The sequence below is a fragment of the Ziziphus jujuba genome, chromosome 1, assembly GCF_031755915.1.
Source record: "Ziziphus jujuba cultivar Dongzao chromosome 1, ASM3175591v1".
In the NCBI taxonomy this organism is placed as follows: domain Eukaryota; kingdom Viridiplantae; phylum Streptophyta; class Magnoliopsida; order Rosales; family Rhamnaceae; genus Ziziphus; species Ziziphus jujuba.
Genome location: NC_083379.1, coordinates 30,665,365 through 30,689,944, shown reverse-complemented (window position 1 = coordinate 30,689,944; position 24,580 = coordinate 30,665,365). Strand labels below are relative to the sequence as shown.

Sequence of the window (24,580 nt, the reverse complement as noted above, 5' to 3'; positions counted from 1 at the left end):
TTACTTAGTTTAACCAAACTATAATGAAAAATAAAAGAAGAAAGTAACTTTATATTGGTTTTTTTTTTTTTAAATGAAGTTTTCTTCTTTTGCATGTAAAAAAATAATAAATAAATTAATCAAACTCTGAACCTTTATGAAATTCTTCTTTAGAAGTTAAACTTTCATTTCTCCATATTTCAAAATATATATATATATATATATATACACGATGTATGATATATAAACGGAAAAAATTTATTTATCTTTTTATTCACAATATATCATAATATTATAAATTATTATTTATTTTTTTATTCACAATATATCATAATATAATAAATTATATATATATATATATATATATATATATATTGATAAAGATGATTTACCTATTCAATCGACAAAACACAGCTCAAATTGAAAAGCAAACATATATTGAACTATAATATACAAAAATAACATCATTTAAAAATGACATTATTTAAAAATCAATAAATTAAAAAAATAAAAATAAAAATAAAAGCTAGACCTGTTTATTGAAAATAAGCATTTTTGTACTTATGCTCCAAAAACGTCGTATATTTTCTCATCAAGCTGCCTGATTGGTGGTAGTAAAAACAAAGAAGCTCAATACTAACAAAACAAAACTGAATATTAACTCCCACTCATTCACCAAAATAATAATAATAATAATAACTCCCCACTACATTTTATTTTATTTTATTTTATTTTATTTTTTTTGTCCCCAAAGAATATTTTTCTACTTTTTCAATAGCCCCAACGATGTGATCCTGGTATGTCCAAATCATATGACACATTTTTGAAGGATTATGATATTTGAAAATGTTATTCACAAAATAATAATAATAATAATAATAATGATATTTGAACATGTTAATTGCAAGTTACAACTATAAACTTCATTTAAAATCTATATTCAAGTAGTGTGAATGTAATGAAAAAGGAGGTAAATAATAATTATTTAAAACCTGAAAGTAAACTGTGATTTTTCGAAACCAGTAGAATCCAGTTGAATTTAGCAAACTGAATGATATTATACCAAAAATAAATTCAATCTCAAACTCTGCAGAGGACCCTACTTAATAAACTATTACATATGGTTGGTCAGGGTGAACAGTTCGCGTAAGACTTGGTTCTAACCATTCGTCCTTGCTCTTTTTTTTTTATTTATTAATATTAATAAAGATGATTTGAACTTAGAGAAGTCTTTTCTAACAATTGCAAAATAACTTTATATACTATCCTATTCACACACATTACCGGCATAAAAAGAAAAAAAAAATAAAAAAACATATACGTATATATAAATAACTTTGTATAATATTTTTTAATTTTTAAAATGCCTATATTTCATACAATCTCAGTTAAATAAAAAATACTTTTTTTTTTTTCATTCAAAATACTTAACAGAAACTCTCTACGAAAACTAGTAGTTACGGCTGAAATGGAAACAACAAAGAATTTTCTTTCAACATTTTTTAGTAATGAAAAAATATATTTATTTGATCGCATATATATAAATACATTTGAAATAGTATTGTTTAATACATCTAAAATGTTTATCTCTAAAAATATTTAATTGCACATTTTGTAAATACAATTGCAATGTTCAGTCATATAATTTTGAATATATTTAAAATATTTAATTATATATTTATGAATATAAATATATTTATTTATTAAATATCTTTAATAGTAATTTTAAATAGAAATAAAAATATAAATTTATAATTTAACTGCATAGAGTTGATTTAGTAGTCTAATAAAAACTTCTCGAAATTATCTATACAATTGACAATTAGAATTAAAAAGCAAACATAGAAAGACATGGAAAAACAAAAATTAAAAATTAGATAGATGATTCTAATTCATTTATCTCAAAAACATAACGATAAGACAATCTGTCACAGAAACGGATTTTTCTACCATCCAATGTCAACTGTTTGCTTACTTAGAAACTGCATAAGGTTAGTGACAACATCTCTAGATACAACAATAACTCTCATTCAAAGACTAACTTCCCTGGAGCAACGTCCACACATAAACCTGGCCACCACTTGTAGCTCCTGCTAGCATCCCGACATTATAAGGGTGTGCATCAAATCTGCATGGAATTGCAGACATGTGTGGGCTATGCAAGGTAAAAACAGATCTCCTTTGAACAGGGGAGATAATATCAACACCTCTTTTCATATTGCCAATGAAGACATACGACTCGTCCCACCCCCATATCGCCCTATGTACACAGAAGTATGCTAGTTGTCAATAAGCAACACAGGAAAAAGCGACTAGTAAGAGAGACAGAAAGTATTTTTAGATTCAAGCAAAAGCTTCTCTCTAGGGTGAATCTAACAGTGGTCAAGAATTAGTAATTTGGGTGGACATAAACAGAGTGGTGGCTATTGTATTCAATCATTCAAATATTCGTAGAATTTTTTATAGAAGACTAAAACACCATACAAGAATTATGCAAAAATAAAGACCATCCGCATTAGAAATTTGCCAAAAGTCATACCTGAAAGTAGAAATCCATCGACCAGTCTGATTATAATGGTGTATCATTGATGTTTCCTCAAAATTTACTCCACTTGTTATGCCAACATTGTCATCATAACTACATCAACAGATGAAATCTCTCAAAAGCAAGAACAGTTAAAATGTAGCTAATAAGTCAACTCTTATGTTTTATGTACAATACAACAAAACTTGGACAGTATTACCAGTATTTAAAATGTATCTCAACTGCATATGAAAGAGGAAATAAATACTTTTTAACATTTACCACATCTTACTTGTGAGACTATTGATGGAGACTGAACTGAAAAATATAACTCTGATCCTATATGCATTTAATAGCAGTGGTAATCATTTCAACAAATCCAGAAGCTTTCACCTCATCTATGACTTGCACTATCAACCAAACTTGCTGATATGATTTCCTTTCAGGTAGTCAATATTGTCTAATGGAATCATAAGACAGAAAACAAAACTTTCCAGTACATACCTAGTTGTAGCGAGAGACCTTCCATATGGTGAGAAATAAGCAGAATGTATAGCTCTTTTGTGGCTGACCGTCTTCAAAGCCTTAGGTTTATCTGCATTAATACTTCTCAAATCCCAGATACAGGCAGTTCCATCTGTGGAACTAGTGGCCATGATGTTGGGGTTACCCGGATTGAAGTCTATGGTGTTAATCCTAGCATCATGCAAACTCCATTTGGTTGGACAGTTTCCAGTCCTCCTATCAAAGATACTCAAACCACCATACCCCTCACAAAAGTATAAGCAGTTCGCATTGTTTGGTTGTTGAGAGAGAGAGAATATGGTATCCTCACAGGAATATACTAGATCAAATACCTCTTTCTCGGCATCCATCAACCGGATAACTCCTTCATAACAACTGGTAAATATCTGCATTGAATGCAGTGATCATGAACTAGCTTAAACGTAAGAAAAGACATTGTGCGGTATTTAAATATATTTGCAACATAATCAGGATAATCTTGGTAGTCGCATTTATCAAATGGCACCTTCAAAGCAACTGGTCAGAACAGACACTTTATGACCTAAATGACCTAGAGGTGGCTAAGAACATGAATTAGATTGCCATTTCTTATTGGTTATACAAAAGAGTTACCGAATTAAATGTGCTCTTGTCCGCTACATCAGCATATAATAACAAGTAAATACAGGTAAGACTGAGAAAAGGTTAATGGCATTTGAAAAAGATCTTGCTTTGTACTTGTATCTTTTCTACTGCATATTCCTTCATGAAGAAGATCCTTGAATTTCACTCTAACAATATAGCAAATTGCCTTCTTATTTCCAAAACTTACATCCATGTAACAGAAAGAATGTTAATGCATGTGGAGACAAACTGTGTAATTTCAAAGAAAGATAATTAGAGAGCCAAAGCACCTATCTTTTTGTCGTCCAAGTGGATAATGTTTGATTGACAAAAGAATGATGCAGCAACGCTGTCTACTGGTGTTAGTTTCCATATGAGTTAGAGTTCAGTTAGATTGTTATGAGTGTAGTTTTTTTTTTTTTTTTTTTAATAACCATTTACGACAATTCCCCCGCTATCTCAAACCCATGAACTCAGTTTTGATAAGCTGTATGGTTATAACAAATACACCTGTAACAGTTTTATTGGTCTATCATTTATATATATATATATATAAATGAATCAGAGAGATAATCAGAATCACCTTTAGCATTGTTTAACACTTCGTCCTCTCTCACTACAACTCTCTCCAACTCTCTCTCTTTCTTCCTTGAAACTCAATCAATGTTCAACTATTTACAACCATTCCCGAAGAAGATTTTTTTACTTAAATTTTGGGCAATCTATCATAACCATAACAATAAAAAAAAAAATAAAAAGAAAAAGAAAAAAATCAAAAGCAATATTCCGGACAGCATAAAAGGGTGATATTTCAATCAAAAATTACCTTCGACAAGCAATGTTGGTGAACTGAAATTCCTGAAATAGGACCCGGATGTGGATGATACAGATAGATCCCATCTTCTCCCTCTCCCTTAGAATCAAGATTCCAAAATACAATATTACCTAACTTGTTCCCGGCTACAATCATCCTCGAATTATTACAAGGAAGAAAACGGACCGCCATAATCCTTCCCGGCATGACCCTCGCTATATTCTCCGGATTCAGAGTCAAAGACGACAACTTCAAACAACTCCCACCATCGTTGCCCTCTCTCTTAACCAAATTGCCGGAAATTTCGTCTTTACAAACCTTAACACTACCAAATTCCACTCCAACTGAAGTATCCACACCAGAATTCTTCCCAATACCCACAAGGGTTTCAATCAATTCTCGATCAGACCCACTTCCAGTATACGCTTCTTCCATATTTAGAGGGCCCCAAACGCGGGACGCACCGGGCTTGGCAGGGGTCAGAGGCTTATGGATCTTGGCGACTGACTCGACCAGATCATCGTCGAGACCTTTGGCCTCCGGTGGCATTCCTCTGGTACGCAGAGACCGCCGCATAACAATTGGGGTCTCGATTTTGGGTTTCTTCTGCGGACTAGTTTTGTACGATTTGGTTGCTGCCCTATTACTAAAATCAGAAATCCGAAGTGGGTTTACGATAAATCTGTGAAATATTGATGTATATGCACATATAGTATATATAGAGAGAGAAGGAGAGGAGAGAGATACCTTTGGCGCTTGGTTGAGGCGGAGAGTTGCGTGGCCATGGCTTGAAGCTTGAGGGCAGCCACCATTTCATCATTCCGACGGATGTTCTCAAGCCTCTTGCGCTCGTAGTCTGTGAGTTTCTGAGTCTCCATGATCGATGAGAGCAATTGGAGAAGACGATTGGGAAATAATAGAGGACTAAGACACTGAGTCAGATATATAGATATATATATATATATAGAGAGAGAGAGAGAGAGAGAATGTAATTAGCAGGTCTGGGCGGGAATTCAATCTGGCGGGAATTAATACTTAAGAGACTACGTGGCACAACAATTGGCCGTCAATTGTACAGATAGATTTTCAGAGTTTTTTTTTTTTTTTTTTTTTTTTTTTTTTGGGAAACAGAACGTCATTGCTACAGGAAGATTTTTTTTTTGGGAAAACAGAACGTCATTACAAAAGAAAACTTATATATTTTATATACATAATAAAAAAATAAATAAATAAAGAGATCATAGGGGTCTTCATCATTTCCAAATAAACATTTTTATAATTACATGAAAAATAAAGTTCCTGTTTCCCCATCAGACTGTTCGGTTGATAGGACTGTTTGGTTGGCAGGAAAGAATGGCGGTGTATTCATTTAACCAAAAAAAAAACCAAGGTGGTGAACAAGGAAAATTAAAGCTATTTTATGTAAATTTGTAATTACATTGTAATGTAAATACTAACAAAAGTAAATATCAATTCACCCAAAAAAAAAAAAAAAAAAAAAAAACAAACAAACAAACAAAGGTGAATATTAACTCCCACTTATGGAAGAAAATTTTTCTACTTTTTCCATGTGCCCCATCCATGTTATCCCAATTTATCCAAATGATAAATTTTTTGGTTAATCATGCAACTGCTGAGAGATTGAAAGTTTAGGATATTTGAAAATGTTAATTACAGCCATAATCTTTACTTAAAATCCATTTTCACCTTCAATTATACATTTTTTTTTCTTCTTATTTAACAATTATACATAGTTTTGATCAACACAAATGTAAAAATTTGAACTTGAAATCAATAAATAAAAAAAAATAATGATTTTATCATTAAATTGTTAAAATATAAATGCATTTTAGATAGCTAATTTGGCTTGGCATGATCAAGTTTTGCAGCTTAATTATCGTACATCACATCCATTGTTATATAGTTGGTGAAATGCCAAGTTATTGACAGTTAAAATATCTAAAACCTCAAAATGAAAAAGAAAACTCTTGTATAAAAAATTGAACGAGTATATTGGAAAAAGAACAATGCAGAAACAAAAGAAATATATGAGGAAACAAATATATACAAAAGGAGTTTGTCATAAAAAGAAAAAATTATGACACAAAAGCTCATTTCTATAGTAAGATATATAAATTATAAAAATGGCTCCCTTGCTCTCCATTCCATCTCATAAATTTCTTTTCCAAATCTCAAGTTTAAGGCTACATAAAATAGTCCCGTCCATTCAATCTGCTTATTTCCAATAATCTAATTTTTCATTATTATATGAAAAATTAAGAACAAAGAATGCAAGAGAGAACAAAAGAAGAAAAAATATTTAGGTTTCTAAAGAAATGTTTGTTTCTTGTACTCCCTCAGCCAATCATCTCCGTTGGTTTTTCCAAAAACATTCTAAATTTATGTTTTCTTTTTTCTTTTTTGAACAAGATGAAAAGAGAAAAAGGAAGTGTTTTTAAACAGTGTAATGTTGTTGGATAGTCTCAATGTCCAGTCCCTTTATCTTCACCACAGATTCAACATGTCCCTTCAATGTGTGGAGCTCCCTAAGCCTGCAAAACAAAAAAATAAGCTTACAATCTTTCCTGACCAAGTGTTTTGAGTTTTACTTTCTACCATTGTTTCTTTTTTTTACTGTCTTTTTTTCGAAGTGGTAAATGAAAAAACAATTTCCAGTCAATTTTGTTAATGAGCAGATGAAACATTTAGTTTGCAGAACATGTAAAAAGAAATGGAGTTTCAAAAGATTTTGGTGGGCATTCAATAGTTTTGCTCCAACTAAACAGCTTTTTGGAGTACATGGTAGCTTTAATGGTGCTGTTTCTTTTTTTTTTTGTTTTTGTATTACCTAGCAACTTCAGCACGCCTTTTGGCTTGCTCAGCAATATCTGACGTATCCTGGTGGTTGCTCTTATCATGGAAGAGAGCTTCTGGGGGTTGGAGACCATGAAGTGTGCGTTGAGCTAAGGCCCATTGTGCCTCTCTTTCTCCTTTTCCGTAGTCCATCTTTGTTGAGAAGGCAACCTTTATTGGTGTCCGCAACATACATGATGAAAATCCAGTGAGGCATATACACATATAAAAGAAAACAGAAAGAAACTAGGTAAGAAAATAAGGGGTTATGAACTTTTTATTCAGAATAAACCTTGTTCTGGTACAGGTTTTCCCAACCCTTGCCGCTCAATCCATAGCGGATCATGAATTTGAGGATATCAAGAGGGATGTACGTGATGAGGCTGAAAATCCATATAACACCTGCCCATCCCCACCCAATTCCATGGATCCTGGCAAAACCCCAGTCTGCATACACGGCAATGATGGTAGCCAACTGATTTTGGAGGAGTTACCAAATTCAAAAGACAAAGTTAGTTGTATCGGTCTTTCTTGTATACCAAAAGAAGAAAGATTTAAATTCAATGACATGGAAAGTGAAAACCTGAGAAAAAGTACTAACCAGTTGTGCAATGAGGAATGCAACAGCGAGCAAGATACCAGGGCGTTCAAAATATGACCAGCTTCTTGATCGGGTCACGAAGATGAGCGCTTGACTGATGATACTAACTTGAAGGTAGAGAGCTGAGTTAAGCTCATGCTCATTGTCTCTGATATGCCTCACGCCGAATGCATTCTGCAAAATTGTTTGTAAGTTTTTAAGTATTGTGTTCTTGATTTAAGAAGATCAATGTGTTGTTGGGATTTTCCATCTGGAAAATTTTATATACTGTTATTGACTTACAGGGAAGAAGTCAGTTTTGTGTGCAAGCCAGAAGAAGAGCACTGATATGAGGGCCATATAGGTACCGAGGACAACTCCGGTGGAAAAGATTTCCTTGAGTTTCCATGAGTCAGGCACAGGAGATGGCTTCACCCTGTCCTTTGAGATGGTCATGATGGTTCCGTCATTCAAGATGGCAATGATGAGGACCATGAATGGTGAAAAGTCAAACTTCCAGATGAGTGCAATTAGCATGAATCCCATAACAATACGGATTGTGATGGAAACAGCGTAGATTGTGTAGTTCTTCATCCTTTGGAAGATGGCCCTGCTTGTCAAAACAGCACTGACAATCACACTCAGTCCAGGCTCTGTCAGAACAATATCTGAAGCACTTCTGGCTGCATCAGTTGCATCAGCCACTGCAATGCCAATGTCTGCCTTCTTAAGTGCTGGCGCGTCATTCACACCATCTCCAGTCATACCGCAAATGTGTTTCCTCCCCTGAAGCTTCTTAACAATCTCATACTTGTGCTCTGCAATACCCAAAATTTTGAATTACCTAACAACTTACAAAATGGAAGATATTTTTGCATAAATATGACAATATCATTACCAGGGAAGACCCCAGCAAATCCATCAGCCTTCTCTATAAGCTCATCAACAGGAATGGTAGCAATAGATTCATCCTTGCACTGCCCGAGGAGAGAAGATGAAGGATACATGTTGGTTCCCATGCCAAGCCTACGACCAGTCTCTTTTCCGATGGCAAGTTGGTCTCCGGTGATCATCTTAACATTGACACCGAGTTCAAGAGCCCGACGGATGGTCTCAGCACTGTCATGTCTTGGAGGATCAAAGAGGGGCAGGAGACCCACGAACTCCCATGGTCCTCCTGCACTCTCCTTGCTCTTCTCTGGAACTGTCTGTTTGTTTTAATAGAGTACACAATCCCATCAATGTCAAAGAAACTTGAATTTGGCAAGGATTTTTTTTTCTTTTTTGAAAAAAAAAAAAAGCAAAACCTCCAGATGTTAGGCTTATTTACCTGTCGAGAAACTGCCAAGGAACGAAGACCGCGGTTAGCATAATTGTCAATGATGGCATGAGCCTTGGTCCTTTCATCTCCCTTGAGCTCACAAAGGTCGATAATCTGATGCACAAATGATACGATTAGTAGCAACAAGGAAGACGGAAATTCTATAAAAGGGTAGGAGAAAATATCAGAGCTAAACGGCCAAATTAGCACGAGAGATATTGGATTGTCTTACTTGCTCTGGAGCTCCCTTGCTGCATCTGTGCCAGTTACCTTTGCTATCAATGTAGGTGATTGCTGTACGTTTATCCACTGGATTGAATGGCAGGAAATGAATCTCTTCGATTCCGGCTCTTGCCTACAAAAACATCAAAAAGTAGAACCAATCAGATTAAAGCATTTCAACTATTCAAGGTTGCTGCTTGCTGCATGGAAGTAGCAACGGAGATATATGAAAATGTTGTATATTGAAGGTCATTGAATTTGTATTATACCTCCTTGGGATCGCCCAACATTCCAACAATTGAAGCATCAATAGCATCTTGGTTCTCAACCCTAGAAGCCCTGGCAGCAAGCAAGAGGAGAGTGTCTTTGTCCACGTCCTTGGGGAACACCTCAACCAAGGTCTTGTCCACAGTTAGCTTGTTGAGGGTAAGGGTTCCAGTTTTGTCACTGCAAAGGACATCCATTCCTGCCATTTCTTCAATGGCTGTCATTCTCTTAGTAATGGCACCTTGCTCCGACAAGCGGTGAGATCCAATAGCCATGGTCACAGACAAGACTGTCGGCATGGCAATTGGAATTCCTCCGATCAGAAGCACCAATAGGTTGTCAATACCATTTCTGTATGCCCTCTTCTGAATTGGGTACATCACAACAATCTCAATCAACATTCCCACTGCTATGGAGCAGATACAGAAGTTACCAATGGCAGTCAACACCTGTTGAGCATAGGATCCATTATCAACCATATCCAAATGTTACTTCAAAAAAAAAAAAAAAAAAAAAAAAAAAGAAAGGGTCCTCAATATGACTTAGAATTCAAAAAAACAAGTCTGCATATTTTATAAAATCCAGATCATATATAAATGTACCTTTTGGAAGTGGCCAACTTGGTTGGTGCTGTCCACAAGGTGGGCAGCTTTGCCAAAGAAGGTGTGGACACCAGTGGCAATAACAACAGCCTCAATCTCACCCTGTTTGCATGTGGAACCAGAGAAGACCCCATCCCCTGGGTTCTTAGTAACGGGAAGAGACTCACCGGTGAGAGCGGACTGATCAATTTTTAGGGGATCTCCTTCCAAGAGACGAGCATCAGCTGGAACAATGTCTCCCAACTTAATGCTGATCACATCTCCAGGTACCAAGATTGATGCTTCTTGTTCACTCCACTTTCCATCCCTCAAGACCTGCACTAGTTTTATTTTCCTATGTAAGTATGCATATACATTTCTTCGGTGAGCTGCAAAATATATACATATATATGTATTATATAACCTTAGTCTTGGGGGCTAGACCAGCCATTAAAGCGGCTGCAGCGTTGCCAGCATTATTTTCTTCAATGAAACTGATAGTGGAGTTAAGAATGAGCAGGACCATAATACCAACGAAGTCTTGCCAATCTGGTGCTTTGCCCTACGAATAATTTTTTTCAGTGTTTTTCGTAAATCATTGAGAAAGAGAGAAAAAGAAAATGTGGGTTTTGTATAAACAGTTGTGGTTACCCCTCCATTGGCCAAAGCAATGGCCATGATAGCAGCGCATTCCATGACCCAAGATAAAGGATTCCACATAAAACCCAAGAACTTGAGGAGCTTGCTATCCTTTTTCTCCTCAAGCTTGTTGGGACCAAATATCTGTAGCCTCTTCTCTCCCTCGTCATTAGTCAAACCCCCTCTAGTACATTTCAGCTGCTCAAAAACTTCCTCAACTGGAATTCTCTCCTGACAAACAAACACATGCATACATATCCATGTGAAAAAAAAAAAAAAAAAAAAAAAAAAAAGAAAAATCTCATGCATGCATGTAAAAAGAAAAAAAAACTCATGCATGCATGGAAGGAATATATTGATTTATGATCCAAAGGGTTTGTATAACTTACAAGGTCGACGGTCTCATTCTTGACATCTTCTAAGGAGATGTTAGCCATGATGATATGAAGTTAAAAAGTTCCAAGAAGAAGCCCAAGCAAAGAAAACAAATTAGCTTGAAAAACCAAGCAGCTTGGTTGCGTCCGCTTGGTTTTTCTCTCTTGCAATAGACAGACCCCTCCCCTCAGGTCCCTCCTCTTCCCATTGAAGAGACAGAGAGGAAGAGAGGACGGAAAAAAATTAAAAAAAAAAAAAGAATAAACAAGTTAAAAACTAGAGAATTTGTGTTGCAACGTAGATGCAGCAGCTTTAGCTTCAATTGCCTCTCTGTTTATATAGTGAAAAAGGTATGGACAATGGAGGAGATTTAGACTGCTACCATCTAGCGGTTTTGACATGTTCATCGTTTTTCCTGGTGCTGTTTGTTACTATTACACTTTTTACTCTGTGGCTGCCCAAACTCCACGGTCATTCTTCTTGCTGGTTCATTAGTTTTATTATTATTATTATTATTATTATTATTATTATTATTATTATTTATATTATTGCGCTTCATGCATGGTTATTGTATTGAGCTGTACTTTTTCTTTTTTTGGTTTTGTCTTCATTATTTTAACTAAATTAATGCAAAAATTATATATTTTGGGTTTGATTTTAATTTTTATGTGAAAAAGAAACTAAATATTAAGGGATTAATTATCAATTCTTAGTTTAGGCAAGAAATTTTTTTTTTTTTGGTGAAACAGACGGAACCACTCTAAAAGAGACAGATAAGGGGAACGAGTTTGTTTGTTCACTTATTTATTTATTTATACTAAAATAAGGGGGAAGAGTTGGAAAGTTAAATGACGTATCCGTTTACAATGGGCAAAAACATCATCGTGACAGAGAATAAAAGATTCAGATTTTTCCAAGAAAGGGGTAAACAAAATTTTAATTGGATAGCATAACAATGGGTGAAAAATTGCGTTTAAATACAAACCAGACTTACATTTTTTTATTTTTCGTTTAAATACAAAATTTTAATTGGATACCATAACAATGGTTGAAAATTTGCGTTTAAATACAAACCAAACTCACATTTTTTATTTCATTATTTTTCGCTTTACCAACATCCCAATTTTGTTTTGACCCAAAAAAAAAAAAAAAAAAAAAATCCCAAGTTTGGGTACCCTATTTTGGATTTACTACTTAACACTGATCAAATTTGGTTATTGACACTGTATTATATTTGTACCTAGTATGTGCTACAGTAATCTTGTCTGATTTTTCCCACTTTAGCATGAGGAAATTTTACTTTGTTTTATTTGTTTTGGTGGTCTAAGTCACCGTGGAGTTGAGGAATATATTGATTTATGAACCAAACTATTTTTATTTGTCCATAAAAACAAGGGATGTTTTGTCATTATGTTTGAAAACAATTTTTAAAATAAAAAAATATCATTTTAATTTTTTTAAATATTTTTTTAACTTGTTTTTTAAAACTGTTTTTAAAAATTGATGGTTAAATAAATTTATTTTTATTTTAGAAATAATTTTCTATTTTGTACAATCGAAAATTGTTTTAAAACCAATTGCCCAAACAGTTACGTTGTATTCAAAAAAATAAAAAATAAAAATGAAAAAAATGAAGGATATTTTAGTTACTTAAATAAATTTGCCGTGCGATACGAAATTTCTGTGGTGTAAATATCAACACCCTTCAATCCATTCGTACAGATAATTTGACTTTTCTATTCAATGAAAGAGAAAGAAAATCATATAAAATTAAAAAATGTAGATGAAGAGAAATTGTTCATTGTTCATAATACAGAGATTTACCCTTCCTTTGCTTGAAAAGTTAATGTTTCCGATTTACAATTTTTAATTTTTTCTTAAAAGGTTTTATGTTGAGTTGAGTTTACTTATTTTTCTGTAAGGTTTATTCAAATTGTGGACAATTTGCTTATGGTCTAGATAATAGTCAAACTTTCAACTAGCCATAAACTCAAAAGAAAAAAGTAAAAAAGAAAGTACCAAACAGAAACTATTTCGAACTGTCTACGATGAGCTTTAGCTGGTTCATTGACTAAGCAAAAGATAAATGGTGTACACGAATGCCATTTCGCAGATGAAGTTAGTGCCCATTTTTCTCTTCAAATTGTTTTTGATTCTCAAATGCAGGTGTGACTTCAGTTTACAAATAAGAAAGAGGTAATTGTAATGCAGAAACCCATGTGAAAAAATGAAAACTGGTAAAGTATAAATTTCGATAGAAATGGCCCGTAAGTTTAACCAATAAGACCTGTAACGTCCAATGAATATTAAGTTGTAATAATTGATTTTGTAAAATTCCCAGTTGAAAACCAAATTCAAAATTGAATTTATCTCCTTAATTTGAAATTTGACAAACTGAAGAATCAAGTCTCCAAGGAATTATGATAATTAATGAAAGACAAAAAGGGGTAAAGTAGAGCAACAATCCATGTGCAACTTGGAAGTGTGACTTCTTCGGTTAAGGGGGTTTCTTGATTATTATCATATTCCCACTGATCATCCTCTCTAAAACCATTCCAACTTAAAGAATCATACGACTAACCATATTTACCTTCGGAATGAATGCAATTCCCAGCACAAACAACTAAGAGTTAAAACATATCTAAAACCCCATCAAATATATGAATCAAGCGAGGTTTGTAATTGCAGATTCTTCAGAAATTAACCATCTTAAATATTGGCGGTTTCAAAGATAGAACTGGCCAAGACTCTTCCTACCTCACAAGTTAACAGGACTGGAAAGCTAAATAATCCTCAAGCATACAACCCCCCTTAATCAATGGAGAATTTGAAAGTCAACGTTAAAAATTTATCTGCAAACTATAAAGAGTACTAAGATCACATACTGCGTTCCTGCCTAATACCGTATGATCGACTAAGCCGCAAACTGACATTCTTGTCCTCAACTAGGGTTAGAAGCCACTGTAAAAGGGAAAAGAACATCAGAAAAATCTAACCCTGCCACCTTCCCTACTATGGCCTACTATGGATTATGGATCACCTAACAAACCATTTTAAATATGCCCATTTTTGGTCCACCTCATCTCATCTTCTCACGCACACCCTACCCTAGTATTCCATCAACTAAGTCTAAGAATCAAATCAACAATTACTACAAGTTTCATCACACAGAATGATAGCTAAAAAAAGAAACATATTTCTTTTTGGAAAGAAAGCAAATGCTATACCAAATGAATTTCGCAACAGCTATGAAGTTCTAACAAGTACCAGAGCTTTACATATCCAAGTAACTGAGTTACACATTAAAAATAGCCCAGAAAATAATAATGATAAAAATCAGACAGCAAGAACTATAATCGGATTAAATCAAAAACAGATAAAATTCCCATTACTTGAAATACCGGAAAAATTATAAATCAAACATCAATCAATCTCATAAAATATCCTTGCTAAAGGACTCTTCTAGAGTTCCTTACAGATTTAAATTAAAACATTTTTTTTTAAGTCATTTTCCAAATCACGTCTAAAAGCTAACAGGAAAATATAAAAACTAACTCCAAAGGCATCCATCCAACTCAAAATCCGAGCTTCGTGCGACGCCAGTGTCTGCGCTTTGCGTTGTATCTGCACAAGAACAAAACTCACTCATATCAAAACCAAGTTCGCGGCTTTTGCTTTCTAGATTTCAAAAGTAAAAAAAAAAAAAAAAAAAAAAAAAAAAAAAAAAAAAGATAAGACAAACCAAAATTCATTACAAAAAAGGGCTCAGTTAGAAGAGGACCAACCTGATGGTGTTGTCGGTCCTCATGCGGATCCAGTGAGGAATGGGCCTGTTCTGCCTCATCTTCTTCGCCAGCTTCTTCTTGATGATGAACGTCTTGTGGGACGGCTGCGAATCAGAAAACCAAAAACATAACAAACTTCGTAGATTAGAACAACACCACCGATTATTTAGGGTTCCGATAAAGAATCACAGAAAAAGTAAAAAGTAGAATACAGGGTTTTACCATTTTCGCTTGGAGGCTGGAGTTGCTCAGACACGTAACGATACAAAAACCCTAGTCTGTTCAGATTCAGCTATTTATAGTAGCAGCGATTTCAGTCGGCCGAAGGAGCTATAAGCCCCCTTCAGGCCCAATATGATAATTTTAATGTATTTGTTATTATTATTTTTTGTTTAAAAAAAATGTTTTATAAAATAAATTACTTTTATTTTTGTTAGAATATAAAAAAATGTTGGTATTATTCATTAATATTTTATACATTTTTTGTATAATTTTAAATAAATATTTTGTGAAAACATGAAATCGTCAATAATTTGAGTAAAATAATTTTATAATAGTCTAAATTCCTCTATCTATTAGAATTTCTTGGCAACCATAACTGTATGCGTAAAAAAACTCGTTTTCTTTTATTGAAATACAATTTTATAATTCCAAGCTTATAAATTACCTTAATTTATTGGGATACACAAGAAATGTAAGATAAAAACAAACCATATATCTTTTAGCCAAAAGAAAAGAAAAAAAAAAGGAAAAAAAAAAGATATCTCCTACTATGTGGCCATCGTCATTTTGATATAAAGTTATAGGTTTTCTTTCTGATATAAAGTTCTCAATTTTATTTATTTTATTTATTTTTGATAATTTATAATATATTTTTCTATATTTTGATGTTTTAAAAATTCATTACTTATTAAGGATGTAAATAACACATCAACCTAAATCAATCTCTATTGATTATCAAAGTTTTAATTTTAACAAGTCCAAAAAAAAATAATAAATGCTGCCAATTAAATCATGTTATCAATGAATTATACTAGTAATTATTTAATAATTACAAATAGCAAAACTCTTTAATTAATACATCCAAAAAATATAAAAACCATGGAAACACCTAATTTTCCCAGCAACTTTTGAATGCTTATCGCATATATTTTTTATAACCAACATGGTTTGTAAAAATTTGTTTGTCAAATGTCTTGATCCATATAACACTCTTCTATGCATATTCAATAGAAGTTATATGGTCAAACTGATGATACGAAGTAGCAAAAATGTGAAGTTAAACAGAGATTAACATTTTATATTAACAAATTGGATTGTGCTAATTAAATATATTGATTTGTATAGCAAAAAGGAGAATAATGTATCATCATTCCATGATTTAGTTTTATCATCACCATGTATATATATTCATTACAACATGATCAACCATCGTGCAATAAACTGATATGATTAACCAGTAGCGCTCAAAATTGATCAGTAATAAAGGCTGTACTGTAGCATAAATCTTGGAGAACTTAAATTAATATCTAAATTAATATGTAGCCAATGGCCATAAGAGAAACGTAAACTACAATCTAAAACGATAAAGTGTATAATCCAAGCTTTTGTGCATATTGCCTCCGAATCTTTACCAAAAAAAGAAAAAAAAAAATCCCAGAAGCATATAATGCAAGACTATCTCTGACTAGTTTCTCCATAATTTTCTTGGTTAGTTGATATTGAATCTCTTCGTGGCCGGTGCTCCTTCCATCTGAGTTTGGGCAATGTCAAGGCCCAAGAGGGAACCTCACAGCCTGATGCTGCCATCGCATTAGCAATATTTCGCAAAAATGGGATATCTTGCTCTGTGTAAAAAGTAATTGCTTCTCCCCTCCTCCCTGCTCTGCCAGATCGACCTTGATGGAAAATTAACAAATTTTGTTTCAGCAACCACATAAATCAGTTTTAAAACCAATACAAACAGTTTTTTCAAATCATATTCGTTTAGCCTTAGAAAAATCGTGTAAAAACAATAATTTAGCTGTCTGAAGTTATATCACAATGAATAAGATATGTAAGATACAATAAACAAGGTAGTTCAGCAGACTTTAGAGGCAATTAATAAACTATAAACTTCAAGAAACTGTAACAATCAATAAAATTCTGAATATCTTAGGAAAAAAAATAACGTTATTTTAAGGATTTGAGCAATTTGAAAGCTGCGATCTAAGAAAACAAATGAATCTAGCTTACATCATCAATGTTCTTAAATAGTTCCCAAATAACTTTTTATTCAATCATTCCAAATACCACATGTAGTATAAGACTAGAAGTCTGGAAGTCTGGAATTCAGTAACGTACCAATTCTGTGAATGTATGCGGCAGCAGAATCTGGAAAATCATAATTAATCACACAGTTGACACCTTTGAAATCCATACCCCGGGCAATAACATCAGTGGCAATCAAAACCCATGTTTTGCCAGCTCTGAAGTCATCAACAGCATTTTCTCTCTGCATTCCATTTGATAGATTAAGACACAGGACTACAATTGTTATTCAAGTAGATAGAACCATAAAGACATACTTAAGCACTAAATTCCAAAAGAAAGTTCAAAATCTATAAGCACAAAGGTGGGCAACAAACAGAAGAACTCCTAGATACCAAAAGTCTTTACTTGAAATCATATAATCGGAAGTCTAGCTTAGTCACTTCAAGGGGAAATAATAATAGTAACAAATCCAATGTAAAATAGTGCAGCAATAGAACCTTTGAAGACAAGGAGATGGACAGTGAAGATCTTTTTGAGAAAGCTAAACACTTAGCATCTTTGCGGGCCTCTACAGATAAAGCTTTCAAAGATTCTCCTTTTTCTAGATTGTTCTAAATTGGAGAGATGTCATGGGTGGCTGATGTGTTCATAAGTTTTATTATCGTCTTAATTTTACTGTACTGCTTTGTTTTTCTGCTGTATTTTCGTTTTTGATGATTTCCTATCCACTCCTTTACCCTTTGTACTGATTTCCTATCAATAAAAGGTCGTTTCTTACAAAACAAGCCAATACATAGTCTCAGAGATATGAGATAATGTCCTTATTCAAGTTTTACCATAATCAAGAATTTTCATCAAATAAAAATTTTTCTTGAAAAGTATGGTATGAGTTGTGCAAGTTAGAAGGGGCTTGCTAGGTAACAACAAGATTAAATTAGTTAGTCGGAACCAGTAAAACATACCTGCATCTGAGACAAATCAGAATGGATGACATCAACTCTAATGTTGGCAACTGATAGTTCTGCATAGAGTTCCTTAGCTCGCTCCTTGCTTTGGAGAAAGATTAACACCGGTGGATTCAGACTCTACTGACAAGTAAAGGGAAAACAAAAAAGTTGGTAAGGATAACAAAATGCTCCAATTAAAAGTGCTGGTAGTGAATGACAAAAGAAACGCTTAATACTGCATAACCAACAAGCATGCCAACCACCATTCCAAGGGGATTAATGAAGCACTGAACGCATTGCACAATCACTAATAAATAATCACAGACAACATTTACTAGGCCCCACTTTCTATGGATTGGTATCTCAGGCCAAAACTAAATTGTCAGAAATGCAAGCTTTCGGTCTAGGTAATGGTAAGAAAGAAGCTTTCTTTAGCAGCATACCTCTGCAAAGCTTTGACGAAGTGCTATAAGTTTCCCTTCTTCACTTCCAGTAAATATCAACTTTTGCTTTACAGTTTCAGTAGCAGTGTTCCTGTTTAAAACCAAAATAAGTCATGTAAACACCAAAATGCAATACACATCAAACTCTGGTTTTCTGTCAAAGTTACATCAAACTTACTTCCTGCCAATAATAACTCGAACAGCATCATGCATTTTTGTACGTGCAATCTCTTCAACATAATCAGGTAAAGTAGCACTAAACAATGAGAGTATGATTGAGGGATTTGTGCATGCTTTTACTATTGAATCAATCTGCTTTATCATCAAGCTCTCAAGCTCAAATAGCTTATCAGATTCATCCAAGACAAGATACTCAACCCTGAATAATAGAAAATTGATGAGAAAGAAACTCAATGTAACTCATATTAAGTGAGTACTTATTTTACTTTAGTATTACCAGTTATTCAAATTGACATTCTGAAACTTCTGACCATTTTATTACTTCTGACCATTTTATTATCATGCGAGATATGCATATTCTCAACAATCACCAAGTTATGTTTTGCATTATACCAAAATACATGCAATTATACATTTTTTATTTTTTTTCCTGTCATTTGAATTGAAGGCGAACTAATCAGTGCAGGAAAGTACATAGCTTCTTTATTTTTCTATCTGCATATGAAGATTGTACTAGATCATAAAAATTAATAAATATTTCAGCAGATACCTGCTTAAATCCATCTTCTTTTTCCGCACAGCCAACCTTAATCGAAGTGGAGTAGATATAAGTACATCACAAAAAAAATTTGATAAATCATTCTGTCTTACAAGCTCTTTAGTCATCAACTTAATACGGAATTTATATCCTTTAGCCATTTTTTTGCACTCTCTGATCGATTGACAAGCTAATTCACGTGTAGGACAAAGGATAACAGCTCGGATGCCATCTCTAGATGGATGCTGGTTACATGGAGAAAGCTCATCAGGTTAACTCTATAATCAGCTTGCAAAAATAGTTCAATTAAATGAAGATTACCTTAAGTTTCATAAGCATAGGGCAAACGAAAGCCAAGGTTTTTCCAGACCCAGTTGGAGCACAAGCAAAGCAATCTCGCCCCTGAGACAAAACATGGCAAGAACAGCTATTAGGACATAATGTTTAAAATTAGAATGGTTGTAAACCTCTCTAAAAGCAACTCATAATGTTGCTGAAAGTAAACCCTGTTTGATTTCAATCACTAACAACAAGTACAGAGTAAAATAGAAAGCAAACTATAGCTTAAATAGAAGATCATACAGATAAGAGGACTGGTATAGCCTGCCTTTGAATTGGTGTTGGTTCTTTAAATCCAAGTTCTGCCAAATTGCGTAATAATTTTGACCTGCATCCATATCTATAAGAACAATCCAAATAAAGGTTCATTTTCAGTCAAGATAACAGGAGACAATTAAACAAACAATTTTCAAAATAACAAAAATTGAAAGAAATAGGACAATGTAACTGGAATAAAAATCAAGAATTCCATTGAAAGTAAGAGAGAGCCCCATATCAGCTTCTAAAAGCTATAATATGAACAAAGAAGAAAACAGAGGAAAATAAAGGAACAGAGAAATGAAGTAAGGAAAACTCATTCTCCATTTCTCTGCTTGCATGTCATAAGCACACAGATGTTAAAGGCCAAATTAGTAACATATGATAGAAAATATTATCATTCTGATTTATTATCAATCTGATTCAGATAGAGGTAAGTGTGGCATTTATGAAATACATAATAATGACACTAAAAGCATTTATAATAATAACACTAACAGTAACAAGCTAAATTATAAACTACTCCGATGCGAATCTGTACAATCCAAAACAATGCCTAAACATACAACAAATGTTGGACACTTGTAGCATAACCCATATAAATAAATAAATAAATACCTAGAGCTTAGTTCTGTGAAATTCTGAAGTGGGCAGGGGACATTATTCCCAGACACATGAATGTTGTACTTCTTCCGAAAAATTGCATCTTGCTGACCGAAAGGAGAACAATCATACATATATCAAGCGGAAACCAAAAGCATTAATTATAAACAAACAGTACTAAGGCAACCAAAGAGGTACCTCAAGTTGCCTATTAAGTTTCTTTTTCTCCTGAGAGGATTCTTTTTTAGCTTGCTCATTCTCTACTGATGCTGATTTCGAATTCTTAAAGACGGTGAAACCCTCTACGGTTTCTTCTTTCATCAAAACAGAAAAATCAGCTCAAAAGTTAAAAAAAGCTTTATACCTTCAATTGCAAGCCCAATCAACACCCAGAAATTAAAAATAAAAATAAATAAAATGAATTACCAGAAACCGCTGCGTTTCGCTTCCTCTTCTTCGTAGACACTTTCTTCTCTTCCTCTTTTTCCACTTCAACCAAGCTCAAGTTCTCTATCAGGTCATCACTATTTTCCTTCTCCTAAAACACAATTAATCAAAGCAATATTAGCACAAGAAAAAAAAAAAAAAAGAAAAAAAAAAACTTAGAAATAAAAAGCCGCTAAATCCTAAACCTTCTTTCTCGGGAACCAAACACAGATTGCGGAAACATCGTACCTTGAATCTGGAGAAGTCTTTGGCGAACTTCTTCCTATCAAAATGCAGGCCAGAGAACAAAAAAGAAGTGTCTTCGCTCATGGTTGAAGAGAATGATGGGCTTTTGGGTTAAACCCTAGGATGATGTATTATGTATTTTGTTTTATTTTTATTTTTTTGGTTAAACCCTACCTACACCTCAGTATAAACAATAATCTCATAAAAACAGGTCAAACATTTTACCGAAGCTAGTTTACATGGCATAATCATGGTAACTGCACACTTATCAGCAGGACAAAACAGCAAAAAGACGAATTGAAGCAGAGCAACAAGGTAATTTCAGCTGTGATCGACGGATATGAGGAAATTTCGCCCAATACCCTATTTGTGGGTTTAATAATAGGATGTCAATTTGCCCCGTCCATTTCTAAAATCGCGGTGCACTGCCCCTAGCGGAGCAGTTTTTCCCTGAAAATTCGAGGATATGGGGCGGACTTGGGGCAAATGTCTAAAAATCGAGTTGGGGACGGATCGGGGATGGGGAATAATAACCCCGCCCCGAACCCGTCCCGACATATATATATATATATATATATTTTTTTTTTATAAAATTTTATTTATGTAAAATCATTTTTTTATTTTTTTAATTTATTTTTCTAAATATGTATTTTATTATAATTGTAAATTTGTTCCTTGATGTATTTTATTACATTTTTATTGCATTGTAGTCATTTTCTTTATATTTTAATCATAAAATAATTTTTTATATAAATTTTTTTAAAAAATATCAATTAAAAAACAAAATGGGGAAAATCGTCCCGTCCCGTCCCCGCTCCGCAAAATCCCTGATCCCGCCCCCCACCTAAAGAAACGGGAAAAACCGATCCCGCCCCGCCCCGTTGACATCCCTACTTAATAACATCTACCCATCCTATTTTAATTATTTTTGTTTTACCATTTCATTTTTTATATTTTCAAATATCAATAGGAAAAATTAATATGAAAGGATAAGAGAGCATGAACTAAAGAGGAAGAGAAAGTGAGAGAATGGCGAGGTGGCTTGGGACAGAAAAGAAGGAGAGAGAGGATTTGGAGGGGGGAGAATTGGATTTTAGGCTTTAGCAGTTGTTGTTAGATTAGTACTAGTCGATTGCGGATTAAAAATAGCATTGAGAGCGGTTGTTCTACAATAAGACAGAGGTATTACTATCCATTATTTGTTCTTTATGCTTTCATATTTTTGGTTTTTTTAAATGAGTTAATCTGAAAGTCTTGTTCAGATAGAGAGATTTCAATTCGCTGATAGACTTTGCTGATGAACTAAGCAGATGACTACATTCTCTAAATTATAGAGTGATTTGCTTCTTGCTAGACCAAGGGATTTCTTATTGCGCTATTTCAATGGAAAGCATGGAACTTCGAAGATTACATTGCTCAAAACTTGGTTTTTCTTTTACTATTTTTGCCAAGAGGTGTTTCATTAATAACTTAATGGATAAGCATCTAAGAAAGATTATTTGTGTAATGGATAATGCAATTTTCAAAGTCTTTAAGCTCAAGAGGGAGGGAAAATGACTTATTCTAGGAAGATTATGAGCTTGCCTTTCTAATCGCTAAAGCGGAATAGACCCATGTCTGTTTCAGTGATTTGAACTCGAATGGTGCTTTATTGAAGGCTTAAAAAAAATCTATGGGCTAGATTTTGACTGTTCAGTCGCACTATAGGTTCTCTGCTTTGATCGTTGTTCTTGCCATGAACTATTTTGATAGATTCATTTCAAATGTGCAATTTCAAAGGGATAAACCGTGGGTGAGTCAACTCACTGCTGTAAGTTGTTTATCTCTAGCTACCAAAGTGAAGGAGACCCATGTGCCTTTGCTTCTGGACCTGCAAGTGAGTACAATGCCCTTTTATGCAATCCGGGTGTTTATTGAAATGCCATACTATATTTGTGTTTCTTTGGTCCCTTTTGTAATCAATGTGGAGTCTTATTGTTGTGTGTAGTAGGTAGAGGAATCAAGATTTATATTTGAAGTGAAGACTAGCCAGAGAACGGATCTCCTAGTACTATCAACTCTAAAGTGGAGACTAAAGTGGAGAATGTATCTGGTAACCCCAATTTCATTCTTTAATCACATCATCAGGAGGCTTGGTTGGAAGACCCATTTCCACTGGAAGTTTTTATGTAAGTGTGAGCACCTCCTCCTCTCTATCATTCCAGGTAAGAGTTTAGAGGCTTGATTATTTGATTACTAGTAAAAGATTTGTCCATATAAAAATGATTTATGTAAAGCATAGATTAAAAAATAAATAATAAAAATCCTAATTTGGTTTTCTAATATTAACTTCAATATTGGATTTTGATTTCAGATTCAAGATTTGTAAGCTATCTCCCTTCCATACTAGCTACTGCAACAATGCTGCATGTTATTAATGAGATTGAACCATTTAATCCGTTGGAATACTAAAACCAGCTCATATGTGTACTTAAAATCAAATAGGTTGATAGCTAATTTCATTTCATTCTCTATTTTTATGTAGTTTATTATAAATAATTGTGTAATGCTAGTTTTAAACTGATGACTCTATGATGCAATAGGACACTATGAATGAGTGTTATAAGCTCATCTAGAAACAAACCATGACTACATCCAACAGCCAAGTCATTTTGATCTTCCCAGAATGAGGAGTGTACTTGAATAGGTTAGTAGAATTTCTATCTGAAAGTCTTTGCACACTTTCCACTTTGATACATAACCGTTCAACCATCAACTTCACATGTGAGTGCATAATCATGACAAGAGTTCGTGAGATTTTGAATTTCAAAAAACTGTCTCCATCTAATCCTGTACCACTACTTTGACCAGATGGAAGGTTGGGATATCTTCATCCAAATTGCTTGAATTTTGGCATGTAGCATGTTGAAATATCAAGGATGAAATCTGGAGAAGACCAAGTCCAAAAGAATTGGGTAAGACCTTCAATTCATCTCAAACTCGTGGGCCATGAGTGCTGGAAATCTCAGCAGTTATGTCAACTTGCAACCTACATATCTTGGGCTTCCCAAGGCCTTTTTGAGTCATTCTTTTTTGATATTTTCATTTGCATGTTTACTACAACATATCCAAAATTCATAAACTTGTTCTAAAATATCAGACAACGCTAGCCCCAATAATGGACCTATGTTGCTGGAAACACTGTTTCCAGCACATAGCAATTTTACAAAATAAAATCAATACCCAACAAAGAGAAAATTCCTAAGCTGAATTCAATAAAACTTAGGTATTCAAAAGACA

The 24,580-nt window shown here is 33.8% G+C and overlaps 5 protein-coding genes across 8 annotated transcripts; 1 reads left to right on the top strand and 4 right to left on the bottom strand.

The window, feature by feature from the left end:
• Window positions 1-1,840: 1,840 nt before the first annotated feature.
• Window positions 1,841-5,430, bottom strand: LOC107427308 (uncharacterized). Its single transcript, XM_016037688.4, has 5 exons — window positions 5,193-5,430; window positions 4,458-5,091; window positions 3,008-3,414; window positions 2,519-2,617; window positions 1,841-2,239 (listed from the first exon to the last, which is right to left on the bottom strand). The coding sequence occupies exons 1-5, from the start codon at window positions 5,321-5,323 to the stop codon at window positions 2,017-2,019; spliced, it is 1,494 nt and encodes a 497-aa protein (XP_015893174.3). The 5' UTR covers window positions 5,324-5,430; the 3' UTR covers window positions 1,841-2,016.
• Window positions 5,431-6,477: 1,047 nt separating this feature from the next.
• On the bottom strand, window positions 6,478-11,603 carry LOC107427432 (ATPase 8, plasma membrane-type). The gene is made up of 13 exons (XM_016037818.4): window positions 11,298-11,603; window positions 10,921-11,139; window positions 10,694-10,831; window positions 10,291-10,605; window positions 9,691-10,137; window positions 9,432-9,554; window positions 9,209-9,313; window positions 8,777-9,086; window positions 8,182-8,696; window positions 7,900-8,073; window positions 7,591-7,773; window positions 7,294-7,469; window positions 6,478-6,997 (listed from the first exon to the last, which is right to left on the bottom strand). The coding sequence occupies exons 1-13, from the start codon at window positions 11,343-11,345 to the stop codon at window positions 6,901-6,903; spliced, it is 2,850 nt and encodes a 949-aa protein (XP_015893304.3). The 5' UTR covers window positions 11,346-11,603; the 3' UTR covers window positions 6,478-6,900.
• Window positions 11,604-14,644: 3,041 nt separating this feature from the next.
• On the bottom strand, window positions 14,645-15,447 carry LOC107427361 (large ribosomal subunit protein eL39). The gene is made up of 3 exons (XM_016037746.4): window positions 15,291-15,447; window positions 15,069-15,172; window positions 14,645-14,907 (listed from the first exon to the last, which is right to left on the bottom strand). Exons 1-3 carry the CDS (start codon window positions 15,291-15,293, stop codon window positions 14,859-14,861), a joined length of 156 nt encoding a protein of 51 aa, XP_015893232.1. The 5' UTR covers window positions 15,294-15,447; the 3' UTR covers window positions 14,645-14,858.
• Window positions 15,448-16,563: 1,116 nt separating this feature from the next.
• On the bottom strand, window positions 16,564-21,632 carry LOC107427319 (DEAD-box ATP-dependent RNA helicase 57). 3 transcript variants are annotated; one of them, XM_016037715.4, is made up of 12 exons: window positions 21,305-21,632; window positions 21,056-21,167; window positions 20,828-20,943; window positions 20,645-20,736; window positions 20,012-20,096; window positions 19,751-19,831; window positions 19,442-19,674; window positions 18,890-19,090; window positions 18,712-18,802; window positions 18,284-18,406; window positions 17,412-17,562; window positions 16,564-16,966 (listed from the first exon to the last, which is right to left on the bottom strand). In XM_016037715.4, the coding sequence occupies exons 1-12, from the start codon at window positions 21,383-21,385 to the stop codon at window positions 16,746-16,748; spliced, it is 1,587 nt and encodes a 528-aa protein (XP_015893201.2). In that variant the 5' UTR covers window positions 21,386-21,632; the 3' UTR covers window positions 16,564-16,745. The 3 variants fall into 3 exon arrangements, with proteins under 3 accessions (XP_015893201.2, XP_015893185.2, XP_015893193.2); XM_016037699.4 differs by having other exon boundaries at window positions 20,012-20,108; window positions 21,305-21,630; XM_016037707.4 differs by having other exon boundaries at window positions 20,012-20,108; window positions 20,828-20,940; window positions 21,305-21,628.
• A 568-nt stretch (window positions 21,633-22,200) lies between these two features.
• On the top strand, window positions 22,201-24,164 carry LOC112490484 (cyclin-D3-1-like). 2 transcript variants are annotated; one of them, XR_009635414.1, is made up of 4 exons: window positions 22,201-22,483; window positions 23,054-23,177; window positions 23,292-23,505; window positions 23,655-24,164. XR_009635414.1 is itself a non-coding variant. In XM_060813863.1 (3 exons), the coding sequence occupies exons 1-3, from the start codon at window positions 23,037-23,039 to the stop codon at window positions 23,750-23,752; spliced, it is 453 nt and encodes a 150-aa protein (XP_060669846.1). In that variant the 5' UTR covers window positions 22,514-23,036; the 3' UTR covers window positions 23,753-24,164. The 2 variants fall into 2 exon arrangements, 1 of the variants encoding a protein (XP_060669846.1); XM_060813863.1 differs by lacking the exon at window positions 22,201-22,483 and having other exon boundaries at window positions 22,514-23,177.
• Window positions 24,165-24,580: the final 416 nt, after the last annotated feature.